This window comes from Etheostoma spectabile, chromosome 3, assembly GCF_008692095.1.
Source record: "Etheostoma spectabile isolate EspeVRDwgs_2016 chromosome 3, UIUC_Espe_1.0, whole genome shotgun sequence".
In the NCBI taxonomy this organism is placed as follows: domain Eukaryota; kingdom Metazoa; phylum Chordata; class Actinopteri; order Perciformes; family Percidae; genus Etheostoma; species Etheostoma spectabile.
In genome coordinates this window covers 16,609,773-16,632,462 of record NC_045735.1, presented here as the reverse complement: position 1 = coordinate 16,632,462, position 22,690 = coordinate 16,609,773, and the positions used below count along the sequence as shown (strand labels likewise).

Here is a 22,690-nt window from a genome sequence, read left to right as displayed (position 1 = left end):
ATCTCTGCAGGGTGAATCCAGACAGCTAGCTAGACTATCTGTCCAATCTGAGGACTATGGTTACCTGGTCCTCAGATCTCTGCAGGGTAAATCAAGACAACTAGCTAGACTATCTGTCCAATCTGAGGACTATGGTTACCTGGTCCTCAGATCTCTGCAGGGTAAATCCAGACAGCTAGCTAGACTATCTGTCCAATCTGAGGACTATGGTTACCTGGTCCTCAGATCTCTGCAGGGTAAATCCAGACAGCTAGCTAGACTATCTGTCCAATCTGAGGACTATGGTTACCTGGTCCTCAGATCTCTGCAGGGTAAATCCAGACAGCTAGCTAGACTATCTGTCCAATCTGAGTTTTCGGTTACACGACTTCAACAAAAAACAAGTTCCTTCCCGAGGCTGTTTTGCAACAGACGATTGTGATTGGTTTAAAAAATGCCAATAAACCAGAGCACGTTTTCCCCCCATCCCGGAATGCTGAGTGGACTAGCCAGACCCTCCTCTGCAGCGCTGTGGAGGAAGATCTGGCAAAACAAGTCTGTGATGATAATGATTTAACACAAAATCCTTTTAATGGCACGATTTTTTTTTGATGCGTGATTAATGCACGAGCGTTCTGTGATTTGGGCCTCGGGCAGTTCTGGCATTTTTTATCAGGAATTATTATATTGTGATATATACGTCTGTAAATCAGTAGATACTTTTTTTTTAAGAGTGTCACAACCCATGTGAAATGACTCGTTTCACCATCTGAATTCAATCCATGCCCTCATATAACATTTGGAAAGTCTAGAAGAGCCGCAAGATTAAATCATTTAATCCCCATACGAGTTAGAGCCGGCAGAGGCCTCTACTGCGCCTGCTCAATGGGCCCCAGAATCATTCTGGTACATTTTGGCTCCACGAAGGCTTCATGCCCCACTGAGCAACTCCCATAGGAATGAATGGGGCTCTTCCTCGAACACTGTATCTATATATCTGTATCTTTATTGGTCTGCTCCCATGTTAATAAGAGATACAAAATGTCTGATATTTGTGACTTAACTATGGACAATCATGGAATTAATTCAAGATTGACAACCTCAATAATAAACATATATTAAGATATCCTGTATACGCTTTATTCTAATATGCTACTCTGTCTAATTATCCCATTGCTCTTTATTTTATTTTATTTATCCTTAGATGGATAGAAAGATACGCCAGATGGTATGCATAATGTGCACTCTAACACTAATACACCGTACACTGCATTATTTATTGTGCCATTTGTAAACAATACATTAAAAAAAGAAAAGCCTTTACATCAGGCAATTTGGATTCTTCTTTTTTTCTTCTTTAGTTGCTTACATACTCATAAAACAGGTGCCTGGGCAATAGGAAGTGAGCCTTCCTGTTATTTTTAAATCACTGTGCCCAGTCTCTGTGTAGGACACTGCAAGAAAAGACGAAGATGATGGGAAATGGGGGTAAGTAGCAGTTTCAATCAGCTTGGTTCTAATGTCTGCAATTCCTCTTTCTTAACCTTTTCCAGGTGTCATGGGTGAATATGAGCCCAAAATTGAAGTGCATTTCCCTACATCTGTTCTGGCTGCCAAAGGAGTCACTGTCAGGCTGGAGTGCTTTGCTCTGGGGAAGTAAGTAAACAAGGAAATATTGCACCAATATACAGAAGGTAGTTGTTTATTATTACATCATATTAATCACCAGGAACAGTAAACTACATTCTATCGCTGATCTGATGCTAAGAGATCATTCACATAAGACTCCTTGTGTTTTTCTCTCTTCTTTAAATTACATTATTCCATTACCTGAAAGGGAACCAGGCATATCTTGTCTTCAGGCGGGATGTTAAGTGAGTGAAGAGAAGTGGAGCTCGTCTGTTAGGTGGCATGTTAGTGCATGGGGGGGCATAGGGGATTTAGCCCTAGGGACCCATGTGTTGTCATAATTCAGAGCCCTAATGTATCTGTGTTTCCTGGGTGCTTTCAGAGTCTGATGAATGTAGAAAGTCAAGGTTATGTCTATGGAAAAAAATGAAGTTGGTAATAGTTGTCTGCCAGGAGGGAAAACATACTTTTGTCCACAGAGACTTCAATCCAAACCACTTTCCACATTTACTAAAGCTAAAGTTAGCATTGCTAGCTGTAGGGTTTAAAAACAACATTGTCTTTTTAAATCAAAATATATACTTTTTGTTTGATTCAAATTATTTTCATTAAAAATAAATGCAAATCATGTACAACCTGTTCTTCTCCAAAGCAAGGAGGAGGGGGTGTTTGACATTACAAGAAATATTTTTCATTGTGCAAGATAATTATCATCCCCACTCCATTAAGTTTATAAATATTCAACATGAATTATTCATTGCTGACTCCTATCTTAAGTGCAAACAGTCTCTAATCTACAGATGACTAAGAATCTCATCATTGTTGTCCTTGATTTCAATTAATTATCCACATTATAGTAAGTCATTTCCTAAATATATAGACACTGCATTATAATCTCACACCCCTTATATTTTCATATCAAGCTGAGGAGGAGTCGTTGGATGCTTGTAAGAACAGCCAAATGGTGCAAATCCTTGCTCTGTGCTTCCCTCAGTGAAGTCAGATTGAGTCGGACAGTGATGCCAGGGACCTACCCTTTTACATAGAGATGAATGATTTATCAATGGACACTATTAGGAGATGCCAGTCTTTATATAGCGCTGAAAATGAAGTTAAAATGGGTTTTGTTCTCCTGTTGATCAATATTTATGATGGCACCAGGAGCTGAGACAGAGCAGGAAAGCTGTTTGTGTGTGAACGCCAAAGCTCCTTGATGTGATTGTCAGTTGTGATATTTACCAGGGACAGCACTTTGTAGGCCACAGTCAAGAGCAAAGAGAACAACGAGGCAGTGGAAACGAAAAAGAGAACAAACCTTATAATGTCATACTTTATAGTAATGTCTGCGAGACAGTCTATTAATTACAAATTTGTAACTTGTATGTTTGTGTAATCGGATGATCTGTCGAATGATAACCCTTGTTTACTATTGTGGAGCATCACTGTGCTGCTGCTGTTTCGATTGCTTCGTATACATGAAAAGATAAATATAACCAAGCACAACTTTGGCTGTAGAGGGGCCTCATTAGCACTTTCCTAATAGACTTATTAGACATCTTTTGTTATAACAGTACTTATATTCGAACAAATAATGTGTGGCCTAACCTCAATAGTCATTTTACTCTACATGAGAGCTGTTAATGGACAGCCCATTTCTTTAAGCAGTCAAATATATATACATTGCTCATTTCACAACTAAATATACCACCGTTCATCTGAACTATTAGTTTACTGTTTTTTCTGGCTTCTAGCTTTCAGTTGGTGTTCTCTCTGGATGGATATCCATAGCAAGAAATCTATCCATAAGAGATTCTTGTTTGCTTCTGTCACACAAACAGCCTTTACTTAAATAATACTAAAATATAGTTTGTTATTTAAAGTAATACATGGTGTTCTCATAGACATTTTGGTTCTGCATCTTATTTGCCAGTTGATGCAAAACAAGTGTCATTCCGCCAGTGTGTTTTATTTAAATTAACGATTATCAGGATAGTGCCCATGAAGGATTATAGCCATCCATAGATGATGGTATACTAACTATAGATTGTTAAACAACACAAATTTCAGTTTAAAACTCTATACAGTCTGATTTAGAAGAAACTGTGGGAAGTGCAGTGCTGTTAGTTGCATTCATTTCAAGGGATGTTGGAGTATGTAGTTCAAAAGGCCTTGCACATTTGATGGGTTACACATTATCCCACTCATTTCTACTCAAAATATAATATGTAACATGTGGTGGATGCTTTCATCCAAATTGCTTTAGAGTAGTGGATATACTTTTAGTTTCAGTGACCCCAGAGGGAATCAAACACTTGAAACCCTTGCAGTTATTTCTCATTGAGTTATACGGGACCACAAGGACCACATTGTCAGCAGCACCATGAAGTGCCTCTTAACGACACACATATTATACTCTTGGTACTATGGATACACGTTTTTTTGCTCAAATCTTGTAGGTAAAATGTGGCTTTGTGCAGATGCTACATTCTCCCTAAGGGGGCTTTCATATCTGTAGTTAGATTCATTTGGTCCGGCCCTAGGGCAAAGAATTAATAATTGTAGCATCGTTCAACCATTCCAGTTCCTTTTCATACCACACTGTTTGCTCTGGTCCGATCAGTTGATGAGTTAATGAAATGAACCATAATGCAGCAACACAAGTCAGGGACAACATTCACATCATCGGCCACACCAAATTCATATGAGGCTCTGCACCTCTTTACGACGCCAAGATTGTCTGCGAGTTGCCAAGGGGATATGTTGCTAAAGTGCAATCTTGTCCTCATCCCATAATGCACTGCGCAGCTGACTGCGACAGCAGCTTTAGTCCAAAAAGGCTTCCAGCAGTTGGGTGTGTTGCAGGTTGGATAACGCTCTCACCACAAACCAACCGCTCCAAAAATGGTTTAAAGCGCACAGAGACCTCCTCATTAAACAGGTCTCGGTTCGCTTGTTTGGTCCGCTTTTGGTGCGCATCAGAGTGTGATTGCTGCATTCACACCTGCACATGAAACGCACCAAAGGGAAAACTAACTACTGTACTGTAGTGTGATTCAGCTGAACTAGCTGAGGCAGGTGTGAAGCCCCTTAAGAATAGTGTAGGGACCAAACATTGAGAGCTTAGCAAATGAGCTACTGGGAATGGAAATGGAATAATATCTAGATCGTAATGATCTGAAGCAAACCAATTTTCAACCTTTATTATAGAACAAGTCCAGATGAAGGCACAGCAATTGTGTGGAATGCTAATTGAGATGTAATCTACAAAGCCTGCCTATGGGCACATTCTTAAATTGAAAACTGTAACACCCTACATAAACCCCAGTGTGTAACACATTTAAGATGTTAGGGTATGAAATGCTTAGTTTGTACACTTTGATTAAAGGGAAATGACCTCAGCTCCTGAGTTCAGAAGTTAATGGCACATTGCTATACAGAAAACAGTGAGGGGCAGAGTTTCTCCTTTCTAAACTGGTTGAGCCTACAGTACACCCCCCCTTCCCCCCATCTCCTGCCTTGGACTCTGGAAGATTGACCCCTCATGTTCCAGCCCCTCAAGGTGTCTATAGATATGCTCTGTTCGCTAGCTAAACTCTCCATCAATAACATAAAATATAGGGTTTCATAACAACTGCATGACATATTCATGAGTACTGATTCAATCTGTGTGTCTGTTGTTAGCATTTATTTATGTTGTTCTTGGGGGCATTGGAATGAAAATGCCAAGTGCTAACAAATGGTCCCACATTAGACCATGGATATTTTATTTTACCTAAGGCAACGGATTTTTGCCCCTAGTAACCATCCAGCATGGGACGATGTTTGTTGTTGATTCCCCCCACTATGAAAATAGATAGCTGTCTGAACTGCAGATGGGGAGATACTAGTGATCACAGTGACTTATGATAGTTTCTAAATTATGTGACTGGATTAATGTATGGCTAATTGAAATAGGTGAATTTTGATTTGAAATGCATGTTATCTAAATGTAAATTAAAGTGACAATATTGGGACTACCCTGTCACATATAGTATGTTTTATTAAAAAACTACTGTGATTTAAATTTTGGATCAGGACATTCTTTGTTTAGGGATAAAACTTTGTCCAAATTCATGTGCAGACTTGTGAGGCTCCAGTAACTGAAGTGCGTTTGAAACTACTGCCTGTTATTCTGTGTGTTGCTTCACGGTCTCAGTGATGTGAGGAAACCTAAATGCATGCTGCAAGGTAATGACTTAGCTATTCAAAAACAGCAAAAGCAAAAAAACAAAAAACAATAAAAATGTGTGACTCAAAACTTGTGTCCAAAATGAAAGAAACTCTTTGTAAAGAAATGCCTTGTTTAATACAAAACATGCTCTGAATCCTGTATTGACTCAGTTGCCGCCAAGAGCGCTTCAATGTCCTCGTGAATTTAGAATTTAGAAGAGATAAAAAAGCTCAGCGATGTAACATTTCCATCTGGGCTGAATGATTGATGGGTTCACTGGAGGTTTGTATGGTGTCACATTTCCATCTTTCAGACACCTGTCAAATCTAGTTATCATACAAGAGCACTATTGATACTGACCTCAGACTTTCTCTCTCTCTGCATGTGCAAGTCATCTCTCATACGGATCTATAGGGCAATCCATAAATAAACAGGGATGGATGACATTGGTTGAAGACTTATAGCCTAATAGTTAATAGCCTGATTTGAATCTTTTCCCTGTCCCCGGGCTCTAACGTGTGGGTCCTTTAGTACGGTGAATATGTCATGAGTGGTCAAAAGGTCAGCGAGTCACATGACGAGCAGGACTAACATTAAATACTCATCATGGTCGGTCAATACCTAATTACAAATGAAGGACTTCTGGTGTAGGAAGATGTTATCATTTTAAAATCTAAATAAATAATGATTTATATTATTGAATAATCTAATAATTTTTTTAGTATCATGTATTTAAGAAAGAAATGTGAAAATACCCACAATAATTTCCAAAAGCCTACCGTGATGTATTCAGATTAGTAAAGTTTCTTTCTCCAAAGAAATAAATTGATAGAGCACGAGGAATGAGTTGAACCTATAACCTGAAATGCAATATATGAAAGAGACTTAAAATTATATTCTCCCACAGATGCTCAGGGTATCATTTTAAAATTGATTCAAGATGAAGGAACATGAACATTTTTTAATTATTATTATTATTACAAGATGAGGTCATTGTAAGATTACAGATTCATAATGAGTACATATATCTTCCTTAATGAGAATGTTCCTCTTTTAAAGAAATCAAAATGATTATTAATAGTGAATTACATCATTGCAGCTCACATCCTATACTGTGTGAAAATACTTCTTGCTCTTGTAACACTGTACTGTTGAGTAAATAATTCTTCTCTTCCCTCCTCACAGTCCAGTGCCAACAATCACATGGAGGAAGATAAATGGCAACATCCCCAAAAAAGCAAGACTTCGGAAGTCCCAGGCTGTGCTGGAAATTCCCAACATTCAACTGGAGGACTCGGGAACTTACGAATGCAAAGCGGAGAATCCAAGAGGAGGCACTGCTTTCAAAGGACACCTACAGGTCTACAGTGAGTCTGAGCATGCTCTTATTCTCTGTGTGTTTGTTCATCTTTTCCAAAGGGTTGAGGGCGCCCAGATAGCTCAGTTGGTAAAGCAGGCGCCCATATATAAAGGTCTACACCTTGACGCAGTGGTCCCGGGTTAGATTTTGATTCCTTTGCTGCATGTCATCTCCCCTTTCATGTCTTCATCTGTCCTGTCATTAATGGCCTAAAATGCTCAAAAAATAACCTTAAAAAAAGAGTACAAGGGTTGATATGTAGTGTTCCAGGTAGGGCGGTACGACGTGAGGAAAATGTACAATAATGTTGAATATTGCAATAGTAATTTAATGTGCAACCCCAATTCCAGGAATATTGGTCTGGACGTAGAGGTCTTACCAACAATATAACTTTTCAAGCTATTTTGCTATTTAGCTATTCTTCATAGTTTCCAAGTATTATTCAAGATGTTACCTTTGCTAGTTACTATATTCTCAAGTTTAGTCCTAGTCCCGGTTCATTTTCCTAACAGTCCAAGGACTAATTATACACACATGGTGTATATGTTCATCACCTCAACAAATGAGCTGTTTCTTTTATGAATCTCTTAAACCAGACGTGTTTTTGTTCAAAATGTTCTGAACTATGTCTGCAAGTTGTTTTAATAGACTGGTGTGGTTAAATGTTAAATGAACATTGTCATCTGTTTTAATTACATAACACATTAGTTTGAGGTTATTGGGAATACCAATAACAAGGACTAAACCCTCCTGATTGATTTACTGTCACATTGTAATGTTCTCAGTTTACATCTAATGCAGGTCTACACTATAATTATATATTCTACTACCTCTAAATGTATCAAGTGAAACTTTGATATTTGTATGAACTCAGATACAATATTAGACCTCACCTAAAGAACAGTTTCTAGTTTTCTAACCACAGAGAGGTACTAGTAAGCCGGCTGAATTACTACTTTTGCCTATTATAGATAGACTAATCTATGAGGGTGTGTGTCCTCCATTCCTCTCTGTCTGTGCCGTGTGCACAGCACCAAGATAATGGACTGCCTCAGCCTTGGTGGAACACATTTCTAAGGCCATGCACTTCTTGGCAACCTCCATTCTGTTGACATCACAAGGAGAATAGGGAGCTAATTTGTAGCAGCCTCACGCTAAATGTAATTTACACAGGTCAGCTGTAAGTTTGAACTCGCATTGTGAGGGAGACCTTCCTGACCATAATCATTCAATCAAAGCACACACAAAAAGGTATTCTACCGACGGTGCCGTATGAGAGAATAGCCCAGAACGTGCTTGGCATGTGACTGTCGGAGAAGCAGCTCAGTGGCGGGGTTTCCTCCTCTCACACACACTGTACAAGTAACACACCACTATGTACACCATTGGGTCTTGAAAGGGGGGTTTTACTATACACTAATCAGGATACAAATGATTTTTGTAATTGTTATAGTTAAAAGAAAACAATGATATAGCAAAAATATATCAGAAATCTGTGTGGCAGCTTTGTCTAAATGAAAAGTCAGAGCCAGTAATCCTTCTGGGCTCTCTGAAATCTTCCAATTTGTACCAATTCATCACATTGAAAATATACTATTATAATTTCATTATCAAAAACAATTTAATTTGTCCCAAGAAATTTAACCAAATGGGTTAATGTGTTCCTGTTGCACATGTTAAATTCTTATTGAAGTTTTCAGTATTTGCATTTATAAATGTCCAATTTGAGCTTGAAAGCATTTTAGAACAAAAAGTATAATTTAAGGAAGATTAAAATACAATGGGAAAAGGCTTGGATTAGTGATTGAGATTCCTTCCTCTACACAGAACTGGCAGAATGAGCCAGTTCCAGGAAAAAGCTCTTGGAAATGTATCTAAATATATCTTTGTAAATGTACAGGGAAATGCCCAACTGTATGCGGTGTAAGAAAGGGACATACTGTACATACAGCCCATACAGTCCTCAGATCTTTTGTTGTTGTTGAGAGCTGAGACAGATTCTTTGCAGAATGTGGAGTTGGACAGTGAATCTTGACGTAGCCTTGGAAACACAAGCAAGTAGACTAAGGAGAAAAAAGAAAAGAAGAAAAGCTCCATGGATGAGGGCCCCCTAGGAATGGCAGTTGCCTAGTCTGCCTATTCCATGGGCCAGCTATGCAATGCAGGGAGAAATATACAAAATACAAAAAACATAAACGTGATCCACACTTGAAGAGGACAAGGAGAACAATGTAACCCCCTCAGCAGTAAAAATCTCCACGGCATTTTCTACGATATGCAAAACAATATTAATAATTGAATCAAACTTACTGAATGGTTTGCTCCTCTTAAAAGTATTTGCCTGGTTGTCTCTAATAAAGGGTGCTGTATACTTCATCCAGGTCTCAGAAGTCATACTCCATTTTAAACCTTCTCCCTCCTATCTTTGATGTCTGCCAGTGAACCAGCACCTCATTAGAAAAGGTGTGCATGTTCCTTCAGTTCTCCAGGGTTAAAGATCATAGCAGAGGAGGGGATGTCATATTCCTTGATACAATGGGTGATTTATAAAGTATCTCAGGAGCAATGAAAGTCAGTGTTTCAGGGGTGGATTTCAAGGAGATTTATGTAAAATGACAAGCATCAAAGTACTCTAAAGAACAATGAAAACCCAATGTGTGACATAAAAAGGCAGCACCAGGGGTTGATGCATACTGTGTAGACTGTGTCGACTTCTAGATCGCTCCCTAGTGGCTGGCTGCAGTATAGGTCATAAATCCCGCCCCCTCCATGTTAGCGGACGTATGAAAAAGGATTAGGGGCCACATATGAAAAATGTATTTGAGTTCAGAGTTTAAAGTCAGAATTGTGACATTAAAGTTAGAATTCTGAGAATAAAGTCAGTCAATTTTGACTTTAAACCCAGAATTCAAATATATTTTTCACATTGGCCCTAAACATTTTCCGCATGAATGGGTCATAGGCCCAAAAAAAAAACAGAGCACACAAAATTCTAACTTTTATCCCAAAGATAGTTTCTGTCACTTTAGGTAGTTTGTACCTCACTGGTGTTTTTTTAAATGTTAATTTTTTTGGAATTTTTTTCAAATTAAAATCATAACACTCAGGCCACTCTTTCTATTTAAGTATGCCTACCATATTTTTGTTCTTTGGGGGAATATAACATTGAGAGATGACAAAAAATTACAGTACCTCCACGGTCTTAAATACAGCTTCCTACATTGTGTGTTGATGGTGTGTTTGTGCATGCCTGTTGTGAGGCGATCGTACTTGTGCCTTGTGTGTGTTTCAAGGATATATTACCTATTCTATATCTTTTTTTTTTCTATCTTCAAGCCCTCCCTCAGTGGGTCAGAATGATTAATGATACTCAGATGGATAGTGGAGAGAAGCTCCAATGGGAGTGTAAGGCCACGGGGAGGCCCCGGCCCACCTATCACTGGCTTCGTAATGGTTTGCCCTTGACATCCCAGGTACCTCCCTTACTCCACAGCACCCTCTCCTTTTGTTGAGTGTACCATGAAACATCTGAATTTTTCCTATGAAACTACACGTCCACTTTATGCAGTATTCACCATGTGTAGTAAATCTATATTTATATATGATGCTCTTCTTCTTGTTACAGGGTCGAGTTGAAATAGTGAATGGTGAACTGACCATTCACAAAGTGCAGCAGACGGACTCAGGAATGTACCAGTGTGTTGCAGGAAATAAATATGGGACCATCTACAATAATGCTGAACTCAAGATTTTGGGTAGTTACTGTACACCTTTGGTTTCTAACACAGATTGCACAACATACGGCATTAAAAGACACGTGTAATTTTTGTAAGGCATCTACCGGCCAAGCATATTTCTTGATACCCTGCAAAGAACAGAACGGCAGACTGAGTATTGGCATCTACATAAGGTACCGGATGATAGGTAAGGGAGATTGAAATGCAAGTGGGGAACGCTGAACTGTGAGATGTGTTGATTGCCAATCAATGGCCCTTGATTTAATCCAGGCAGTGGACAGCATGAATAAAAGAAGGACCCTTATGGTTATATTCAATGAGGTTGTCTGCACGTATCAAGTTGAGGAGAGTCTGGAACAGTTCTTCGTTATATCCGAGGAGAATGAAAAGCAATGACTTGTAGGTATAGATTTATACTAATGGGAGCAAACACTTGAAGAAAGACATCAATGGTTTCTGTGATGGAGTTTAATGACTCCATTAGCCTCTATCATTTGTCATCAAAGCACAGCTTACATCCCAATCCTCATTACTTAGTAAATACAAACTTCACTTCACTGTATCAGGTATTTAGGAGTATATTATCACTTCATAATCAGTTATAATTATCAGTAACTAACACTTTCATCATTTACAGCAAGAATTTGTATCATTTTTTGTAAATAGCAAAACAGGAGTCACATGCATTTAAAAAATAAATAAAAGGACACTTGTGTCGTGCTCCTCAGACTTGCATGTAAGGCTTCAGGCTAAAAACATAACAGTGGTACTGAAAGGATGTCCACTGTTCTGTGTTGCACTATTTTCTCCTTGTCATCTTCTATGCTGGGATACATCTGGTGACACCCATTCCCCTCTCGTGTTTCCCAGAGGGACAGTTTGATTTACTGTCTGCGTTACATGCCCTTTTTGAAGGGGAATCTGTAGCATTTTCAAAATCTTATTGCAAATGGACAAAGGTTTTTGTCCAAAATCAATCATCGTTTGTCCCTAACCATAATGTTTAAATCTGTGTGAAACAACCACGTTGACTTAAATTCACATGGTTGTCTGCTAGAGTGAGAAGTTTAGTTAGATTTTAATAAGCTTTATGTGAGCTGATGAGTGATTTTGCCCTCCTTAGAGTCACAGTCACAATGAAGATATTTGGAAGCTGGTGATGAATGTTTTCATAACTACACCCCCCAGGCATGTCTTCCAAGTGACCTGTGCTCTGTGGCGCTGTCCACAAGCAAACACTATCAGGACAGATTACATGGCTAATAACAGCCTGCAGATGAGCGATCACTGGAGGCTACTCAGGGGCAGCGGCTGCCCTCATGTCTGTGATCTTGTCCCAGATCCAGCTCTTCTGGGACGGTGGCGGGTGAAGCAATAAGGCTACTGCTGCCACCAGCTGCAGGCCTGCTCTTATTTTGATTAAAACAAATACACACAGCAACTGCTCTGTTTTCTGCTGCTTTTTATGTCTAGAGGGACCGCTGCCACTCAGGCAACTACTCAGCCTCAAAGACACAAGTGTTAGAGGGAGCGGGGTCAGCCTGTAGCTACAGATGGGATTGAATTGTCATTGTGTATAATGTCACCTATAAAGCATCTTTCAGGATTTGAATAATCACAGTTGACAGAGCCTTGCAGCCTGTAGATGGCCTTGATGTGTAATGCAGCTGTATACCAGTACCACATCGTCTTCAGTGCCCGAGGCCTTATTTAGACCATTAGTGCCTAATTCATTCTCTTGAGTGGGCCATGATTGTATTTATTATTCACTCAGGCAGCCTAGTTAAATATGGGTTAATTTACGGGTTACAATTTTTACAAAAGAGGTTCAAATCATCCAACCATGTCATCATTAACATTATGACAGCTATTAAGTATTTATAGAATTGTAGTGGATACTGAATTAGCAGAGAATTAAGACAAAGTATGGTACATTATGCAGTATATAAAAGCATATTTAGCCAGTGTTTGTGTAGAAGCATGCTTTGGAATACTTCATGCGGGAAGTCTAGTTATTTGTAACAAATTAGCATTTTGATCAAGCAGCGTTTTGGGTCATGACTTGTCAGTCTAAACCCTCTAGCATTCTTTAAATAATTACTTTAAAATGCCACAGTTGTAGACCTGTTACGAGAATTCACTTTATAAATGTATTACATTCGAACAACACACATTCAATTGAAACTACATTTAGAATGTCGTACCACTAGGGGACAGAAAGACAGACAGGCTAGTCAAGTTGTGCTGAGGTGTTTCTGGCGCATTCAAAATGAAGTTAACAAGAGCCAAGAAATAATAAATCACATGCAATATGAGCATTAGTTCATGAATATTAATTATAACAAGATATGACTGCATTATTTCCTTTATTTTTAAATGTTAAAATGCTGTGTGTCTGTCTTCCACAGCGTCGGCTCCTGTCTTTGTCCACAATCCCATACGGGTCATTGCCACACTTGGAAAAGATGTATCGCTAGAATGCAAACCCAGAGCGTCGCCCAAACCCCGGGTAACATGGAAGAGCGGAGACAGAAGGATACAGCTGAGTAGAAGGTACAGCTGCAACTTTTTAGGGGTGTCATGAGGCACTGTGCGCGTGCATGCGTGTGTGTGTGTGTGTGACAATTGGAATGCATTGTTATATGAAATAATAAAAGGACATTGAGGTATTAACCAGTGTAAGGAAATTCTGCATTTGCAGGCAGATGTGAGATACTGTGTAAAGATATTTTAACCTAAACCACAAACCTTTCTATACTTAACTGCGTAATTTGAGTACTGTTTTTAAAATAACAAACTGCGACCGTTTCACAACATTAATGTGTTTGAACCGTAACGTTCTCTGGTTTAGATATGAGGAGGGAAACGCTCCCGTAGGTCTTAGAGGGTAGGAAGAAACAACCCAAATTATCTACTTGTGATTGAATATGTTATGTGCTTCATCACATTAGTGGCTTAAAGATTTCCTCTTCATTGATTTGCAACATTGTTGACAATTACCTAATATAACCAGACATATTAAAGAGACGGATACATACCTCAGTAGGAAAGATATAGTCTTTACAGTAATATATATTATATATAATATAATAACATCCATGTAGTGTCACTAAAGTCATGATCTGCCTTGAGCCCCTTACTGTGCATACATAGCCAGTGGCAGGGCATGTCTCGGTGTCTGAAATGACTTTTGGAGCTCTGTGTTATTAATAGTCAGATTTTTATGTTTCCTCTGCACAGTTTATGAGAGAAAGTTAACTGTCATGTAAAATATGTATGACGTCAAGAAAAGTGTGTCTCCCTCAATATCTTTATATTGTTTTGCATCATAGTTTCAAGGCAAAACTTCAATTGTTATCATTCTCAGCTCCGGCCCTTCAGGAATTGTATACATGTCTTGTTGGAACACATCACAGTTTCATTACTGTAACTGAAATTAAGTGTCAGTACTAGAATAAAACACCTTAGGTACTGGCAAAGCTCCGGAGACCCGTCCTCAGCCCATCCTCCTGCTCAGGGATGCTGACAATTTAGACCGTACAATTGCATTTGGAATTCACACGCAGTTTGATGCATCATCTTTTATGAGAAACACCTCCCGTTGCACCTCGAGCGGGCTGAGCGGTGCAAGGGTCCATCAATCACACTGAGCGACACCGCTGAAATTATCAGTCACTGCTGAGCATCCCAAGTTTTGAGTGAGAGAACAGGACCTTTGTTTATCAGCCAAGATCCAGCTGCCTGTTCAACAGCAAGGGCAGCCAGTTGATTATCAGATCCTCAGTGTGTCGCTCCTTCAAACAGGCAGCGAGCGACAAAACTTCATGCCGCTAACAGGTGAAACAAGAGTACTCAGAAATGAGTTTAACATTCTAATTTCAGGGGTTGGTGCAGATAATTTATTTTCCATTAAAACAAAAATCAACGCTAATTTTGGTTGTCTGTAGTCTATAAAAAGAGCTGGCCTCAGTAGAACTGATGGATGGGGATAAGGTAGTGAGTGTGTTGCCCTACAATGTTGATTAATGACCCTGGCATGTCTGGATCTGATAAAGCCTTTGAGGTATTTTGTCAAAACCTCACAAATCTATTTTACAGTGTTGTTGGCGAGCACCGCGGGGAGATTCATACCTGTCCAAACGCCTTGATCTTGTTTTTATCTGACTTCAGATAAAGCCATGTCTTAAGAGGGCAGAAAATTGTTCACAAACAGTATTGGCAAAGCAGTTAATTCCTCCCCTCAGAGTAATTTATCATTCACTATTAAAGGGATAGTTTGCCGATATTCAACTAACTTAGTATCGTAATAATGTTGGTAGTATGTGTAAAATAATTGTGTTAAAATTCCCTCTGGCTTTCCGTTGCCTCAAGATAGCAATACTCAACCATGGGCACACAGATGGGCTCTGGGGCTGTTGCTGTACCTACAGACACTTACAGACACGTAGGGCCCTGTCTCGCACAGCGCAGCCCAAAGCCCGACGCAAGTGTCTTTGCTAGTTTAAGACCGACGTAGTTTCCTCTCCCCGCACCCAACCTTATTTAAATAGCAAAAACCCCTACGCCCATCTCTGTGCCCATGGGTGAGTAGTGCTATCTTGAGGCACCGGAAAGTCATCGACGCGCCATTGACGCGCCTGGCTTTTAAAGGGAATGGGAGCGGACCTCTGATTGGTTGATTGTACGTACGCCCAGAACACACCTATGATTAATGAAGACACTAAGTACAGCCCTTTAGGACCATGCGCCCGGCGCACCGACCCTTTATTCTGCCATCAAACTAGCAAAAGTGGATTTGTACACGCCCTAAACACACCTACCCCAGGCGCTTCCCTCCATGCACTCAGATCGTTAAAATAGGGCCCGAAGGGGATAGAAACAGATTGGGGGAGAGAGAGAGAGAGAGAGAGAGCGCTCTCAAACTCAGACCAAACTCAGATTAAACGGTAAATCTAGACAGTGCTGATCAAATATAAACCAAGATTATATTTCTGTGTATAAGTGTTGTAGTACTCGAGATCTTCAAAAAGTGGTCCCAAGACCTGTCTCGAGACCGCATTTTTACCAGGTCTTGTCTCGGTCTCAGATAAAGAGGACTCAGGATTTTATTGCAAGACTAGTTGATTATTTTCTGAAGGCATTTCTCATGAAACACTTTTTATGGGAATGTGGATCTTTCCGATCAGTGTGAGGAGTGCCTATGGTTAATATTTTTCACATGTTATCGTGGCATGTAGTGTAGGACTGGCCCAGGCTGATCTCTAAATTGTTTTTTAGTGCACTGTTTGCCTGAAATATGAGAGTTAGTGAACAGGAAGTGGGCGCCATGCCGTTTCCTGTATTGCAAAACGAAGGCGACGAGAAACAAAGCGTTCATCGAGCTCTCGTTAAATCACCCACCAGCAGGAGCATTCATTAGTCCGGTTCTACTGGATATTGAGTTAATGAATGGGATAGCCGTGTTTAGGGGGGCAACTAGAGATCAAGGGTGATTTCTATCTAAAAAAGGTGAAATAAGCATACGAGCCAGGGTGACTCCTGCAAAGATTTTCTGCCATTACCTATGGTGAAGTAAAGAGTTTATGGATAGAGAGATTATTCTTGGAAGAACAGGGGGGAATCGAAACAGCTTCACGTTTATCTGGCATTGACAGCTGTGCGGACTTAATGAAGGTTTGTAATTAACATGGATTTCCGCTAATGTTCAGGGCTTTTGTCTCCTAAACAGAAAGTATTACTCCCATTAGTTTGAAACTATTTGAAAACCCACACACTCTTCTTTAGACATAACAGACATCATTTGGCATTTTTTTATAAAATCTTGTGAAATGTTTAAAAATGAATTATAGGTTACTGATTTTATGTGTAAATAATGAGCATTCTATAGCAATCTATTTGGCTTAACCTCAGAAACCTTGCTTCAGATTGAAAACTATATATGTTTTCAAGTTTGTTGTGATCTTCTAATGATTCTTTTACATTTCCTAAGGTTGAATTTATTTGCATGCTCTGTGTACCCAGCAGTCCCTAACTTGTCCTTTCTGCCTCGGTGTCCTTGTCGGATATGAATTTCCTCCCTAATTTGAAAAATGTCTCGTGGCTGCAGATTGCTACTGAATCGTCTGTGGCAAGATGTGGTCACTCCTTTGTGAATTTCAATCACATTGCTCGTGACAAAAGATAGAGCTTGATGTTGTAAAAATAAAAGCCAAACACTATGAATGAGGAAAAAAAGAATACCTCACCTCTGCCCACCATCATTTTGATTGGATAAGTAATAACAATAATAAAAAATATTCATCCTGCCTATGTAAGCAATGCTGTAAATCAAATGTGATATGAATATTTATATTTTGCATCGGACATTGAGATTAGAGCACTGGCTCCACATAATTCCCAATACTATACTTTTATATGATTCTTGCTCTGCAGCCATCTGCTACACACCTGCTTCCAGTGTTGTTATATGCAATACTATCTGATGTCAAATACTTCATTCTCCAGCTGTTATTTACAAGTCAGAGCAACATGTTAATACCATACTGCTCGTGTCCTTCGGCTGGAGAAACGGGCTACTTATGAATGCATGCATGCGTGGTGTTGTTTATTCTCTCCATTACACTTGCGTTTCCCTGTAGGACAGCTTGGTGGTATGGACATCTTGGTTTGACAGCTTTTGTTGTAGATTCATTAAATGCAGCAATATGTAGGGTTTCTCAAGTGGATTCTCAGAAAGTTTATTTAGGGTTGTGGAAATACTAAAACAGAGAAACAACAAATCATAACATGTTTTTATCCAATGTTGTGTAGTGTTCTTCACAAACGGTATTCTGAAAGTTTCCTTTAACGATGTTTAGATTACAGTGTATTTACTCAAATGGCAGCCTATTGTTTTATTTCAAAGGCACCATATAGTGTATAGTGTATATAGTGCATCACTGTACCCAAATTGAAAGTCAGATTTCTTTGTTCTTGGCATCAATACATCACCTTATTTATATTTTTATTTAACTGAAAAGTGTCCCCATTACCTTAACCTCTATCTGTAATAGCATCTGTGTTTTAAACCTTTTCAAGAAAGAGCTACTTAGTGCTATCTGTAGATCACATTCAGTAAAACATTTCAGTTGTTGATTTATCTTTACTGAAAAGGGTTTATTTTCATGTTCCCTTATTGAAGGTTACACAACAAACACAGACACTGTTCTTGACTTCAGCATCCCTCAGTCCACTGAGCTTTTTCCTAACACAAACAACTTACCGTCAGACGCTTTTTGTCCTTCAATTCAATGATAATAATGTTCTAGCTGTAAACAATTTTTTTATATTTCATATTTTCCACTGGAATCTCTAGTGGATGATTATTTCAAAAATATCTGAGCAGTTCATTTTTATCTCATCCCAAGTGAGTATTGCTATTCTTGTAACCCGACCCGAATGCCTCAACTTGTAGAGCAACTGTTCATACGTGAATTTGTTTCTCATACCAGTATTGATTTTTGTGTCCTTTCTCGCAGGATTATGTTGTTACGGAACAATACTCTGAGAATTGTTAACTCCAGCCGAGCGGATGAGGGGAGCTATGTGTGCCGGGCAGAGAATCAGTTGGGCTCGGCAGAGATGACGGCCATACTGTGGGTAAAAGGTAAGTGATGCCCTGGGGGACTTTATTTTCTGCCAAATTAGCACAAGTCAGCCACCAATAAACAGTCCCCAATGTCATTTCCCCACCCCCCCCCACCTTTGCTCGGGTGCCAAGAAATTTATTGTGCTTGCTCAACCGTGAACTAACGGCTCTCACATTCAAGAATCATATTACAAGGTCACACTTTAACAGCGTAAATACCTCTGTCTCACGACTGCACTGTACCCAGTCTAGACCAGAGCCAAGCAGGATATTTAGCCCACAAAGGTGAGTGTTTTTATGCCCAAGTTAGGGTTTGGGCATCTCGTGATTGCTCTGTCAGTGATGCCACAGTCAGATGCAGCTGTCTGACACTAGCTTTTGGTTAGCCTGAGGTGACAGTGCAGCAGCTTTGTGCTTCCAGAGGCCATGCGTGTGGAGCTTAGCCCGAGCAGAGTGGAAGTGACCGTGGGGGAGAGCGTGGTGCTGAGCTGCAGGGCAACACATGACACATCGCTGGACGTGGCTTTCCAGTGGTTCTTCAACCAGAAACCAATCAACTTTCAACAGGATGGCGGCCACTTTGAATACATCCAAACAGTAAGAGCAAGAGTAAGAGAAAAATTAAGACTAAGAGTTAATGAATCATGTTGGTTAAGGTCCTTTCTCTTTATCTGTCTACCTGTCTGTCCTGTCCATCTGTCCACCTGACATCCATTGTGTCTCTATCTGTCTGCCTGTGTAACTGTTTGCCTGGTAAGGGTAACAGATGGCGGTTTTCTATCATTGAATTGACTCCTTGACCATATGTGTTGATCTTGTGGGTCAACCTATTGAATGAAGTTCAATTATTTTCCAGGGTTTGACTTATAATCTGAGCTTTGTGGGGGACTCTAAAATAACTAACGTTGGGGGTGGAGATCAATTTTAAAAAATAGGGTTCACGGATCGCACACACTCATCAGCAGGCATCGTTGGTGCAGTATAATATAATAATAACGGAATCTTTTGGATTCTTGAAGCGTATTTATCCTGTTAATTTAAATAATACTAAATGCATTGACAAATGCATTACTTATTTTATTGTATTATTAGCGACCCTTACAGATGTATGATTTTACAGCAGTAATGGAAGCTCAGCTCCCACTAGCTCCCCCATGTAACTCAAACCCTGGTTGTTTCCATTTGCACTTTATAAATATTGATTTTAAATAAACTTGTAATACATACAAGAAGAATGCCTTCCGCTAAAGGTCAGACTACCTCAGTTATCATCAAAGATATGCCTTGAACCATATAATCATGTACATCAAAGACTAGTCTATTATTTTGAATTGCACCTCTGAAATTGTATCTTTTTATGAAAATGAAAACACAAATAGAGAATGACTCATACTGGCTTTGAAAGGTAATGAAGCTTGAAACACACAATGGTTTTAAAGAAGAAATAGGAAGGAAAATCAAACATCGTCCTCCTTATTAAATTAGTTATTTTTTTAAAACATGGATACAAATCCATTAACAGCAGTACTCCAAGTGATATTCCTCAGGCCCTCCTGAATTGTACAAGTCTAATTGTACTCATTGACTACACTTACATGCACATAATATTTGCTTTTTTGCCTTAATTCCGAAAAAGACGACATTCCGACTAAGCTGTTTACATGGCTAATGAATCTTTTCGGGGTTTACCAGCGGTGGTGGACTTGTTTGACCGTGCGAACACAGCATCCCTCTTTCATTTCTTCAATTAGCTTCTTGAAAATGTTGGCGTAGCGATGTGTGTGCATATCCAAAGACTGATATCCAAGTCTTTGATCCTTTTAAAAGTTTCTCCTTCGTATCTGGTCTGCAGCCCTGCAAACTGTTGGCTGGTTGGTTTGTAAACAGAAATCATAGCAACGCACAGCGCTGACCGTAAGCCTGCGGTAAAAAATACCAGAATGAGACAAATATTTCTAATGCGCTGTATACATGTCCAAACAATTACTCTAAAACCACAATAATACTGGAATATCACACATGTCTTAATAGGAAAAGGCTATATTCAGAAAAAGGCCTTATTTGGAATATCCAACAAGTATATGCTGTTTAAATGACTTGTATCAAATTTGGACTATTGTCATATTCGGAAGAATAGTGGAATATTGAGTGTTTCTGTTGGTTTGCCTGTCTGTTTGACTTTAGTCTTCTAGAATAGGTCAGAGATACAGGGTCAAGGGTCCTCTCAGGGAGATGTCAAATAAACTCTCCCAGCCAAAAACTGAATCTACCCAAACAAAGAGGCATTTACCATTTGCCTCCCTGTAAGGTCACGGTTGCATTGTTAACTCTGTCATTCCACCTTGACCTTGAGCTTTTTTCTCCGTAGTGGGCCCCTGCGGGCCTCCATGTTTTCAGTGTTCCTTTTTTCCCAGGTTAACAATATTTGGTGTCCTAGGAGAATTAGAGTGATGACAGTCAAACATAGAAAACATCGGAAAATGTCACAGAGGACAAATTTAAATGGAGCACCCAAATGCAGGAGACTAGTTGGCAGGTTGATTGAACAAAAAGCAAGCTTTAATAAAAACAGCTAGATTTAAAAAAACAGACAAGTCTATTCAGAAACACTAGAAGGACAACAAACTGGAGGAAACTACACACAGAAAGCCAGGAACAAACGCAGACAATCTGACATTGAACAAGAGAACACGTCTAATATACACAAATAAAGCAGGGTCGTAACCATAGACAGTGACTGAAATGGACCTACAGACCCCGTTGTTCTGGACGGAGACCAGTGAAGTCTATTAGAAGCTCTTTCCAGGGGATGCTGAGCGTTACTGCGCAGCTTCCAACTGAGCTTGAAGACGTAGATGTGACGTGAGCAACCTGTCTGAAAGCTGTAAGTCTTCTGGTAGCTGTGCAAGAGAAATCTCAATCATTCCCAATCAGCAGAGACGGAGTGGTAGGCATATGTTAGGAGATAACATAGGCACAGGCTAATTACTGCTAACTAACTTGCTAGTTAACATTAACATAGACACAGGCTAATTACTACTAACTAACATGCTAGTTAACATTAACATAGACACAGGCTAATTACTGCTAACATGCTAGTTAACATTAACATAGGCACAGGCTAATTACTGCTAACTAACATGCTAGTTAACATTAACATAGGCACAGGCTAATTACTGCTAACTAACATGCTAGTTAACATTAACATACGCACAGGTTAATTACTGCTAACTAACATTCTAGTTAACATTAACTTAGACACAGGCTAATTACAGCTAAGTAACATGCTAGTTAACATTAGTAATTAAACCTAAACAGCTAATGGAAGTCCAAACTGTCTGTGTTCTTCTCCTGACAATACGGTGATTTGCCAACTATGGGACCGTAAGTCACTTGGTTATGACACAATCGTTAGCCTATTTTTATAAAAACGTCTGCTACGGAGCCGTAACGTGAGATGCAAGGTAACAGAACCTTTTATACATTGTTGTGTTTCTTTAGAAATAAACAACGGACCAATAGAGTCTTTAAACGCTTCAGATGTAAAGTTATTCACTGGCAAAGTGGCGCCAAAATTAATAGGAGTCAATGGGAATCTAACAGGTGATGGCTTATTAGCATCAAAATGGCGCCATTGGAGCTACGCTTCATGGACTCTTACTTCTCCCCCTTGGTGGTAACGAGGGACAGGTGACCTGAGGAACCAGTGAAACACATCAGGGCGGGGCAGACAGTCTAGGTGGGAAAACACAAAGGCAAAAATAAAACAGGAAACTAACAAAACCCAGGATCTTGACAAAGTGTTATACGCTATGTGTTATACTGTTGTACTATTGTATGTTATACTAATTGAAATAGTTTACTCTTTTTGATGTATATTTAGATGCAAACATTAAAAAGACATTTTGAGTTTCAACAAGCTTACTTTAGTTTTGTATTTTTACAAAACAGTATCTTATATTTCCCCTCTCCATAATACTCATTAGAAAATCATTAGTGACTAAACTATAAAATGAAGTTGAAAACAAATTTGTAAGCGAGTGGGGAGTCCACTTTATGTCCCTATTCCTTTACCAACAGTGGACGTTAAAATCCCATCTGTCCTGATGTGTCCTCTGCTACTACCCATGCTCTGGAGAAAAAGGTAT

The 22,690-nt window shown here is 39.4% G+C and overlaps 1 protein-coding gene across 2 annotated transcripts in view; it reads left to right on the top strand.

The window, feature by feature from the left end:
- cntn5 (contactin 5) overlaps positions 1-22,690 on the top strand; it is a 117,044-nt gene that overhangs the window by 75,355 nt on the left and 18,999 nt on the right. Inside the window, exons 10-16 of one of the 2 annotated variants that reach the window (XM_032509553.1) lie at positions 1,533-1,635; positions 7,004-7,185; positions 10,515-10,651; positions 10,804-10,933; positions 13,324-13,468; positions 18,433-18,560; positions 18,964-19,151. In XM_032509553.1, coding sequence (XP_032365444.1) covers positions 1,533-1,635; positions 7,004-7,185; positions 10,515-10,651; positions 10,804-10,933; positions 13,324-13,468; positions 18,433-18,560; positions 18,964-19,151 — 1,013 coding nt within the window. The remainder of the gene's footprint in view (positions 1-1,532; positions 1,636-7,003; positions 7,186-10,514; positions 10,652-10,803; positions 10,934-13,323; positions 13,469-18,432; positions 18,561-18,963; positions 19,152-22,690) is intronic. The other variant, XM_032509562.1, reaches the window with a different exon arrangement.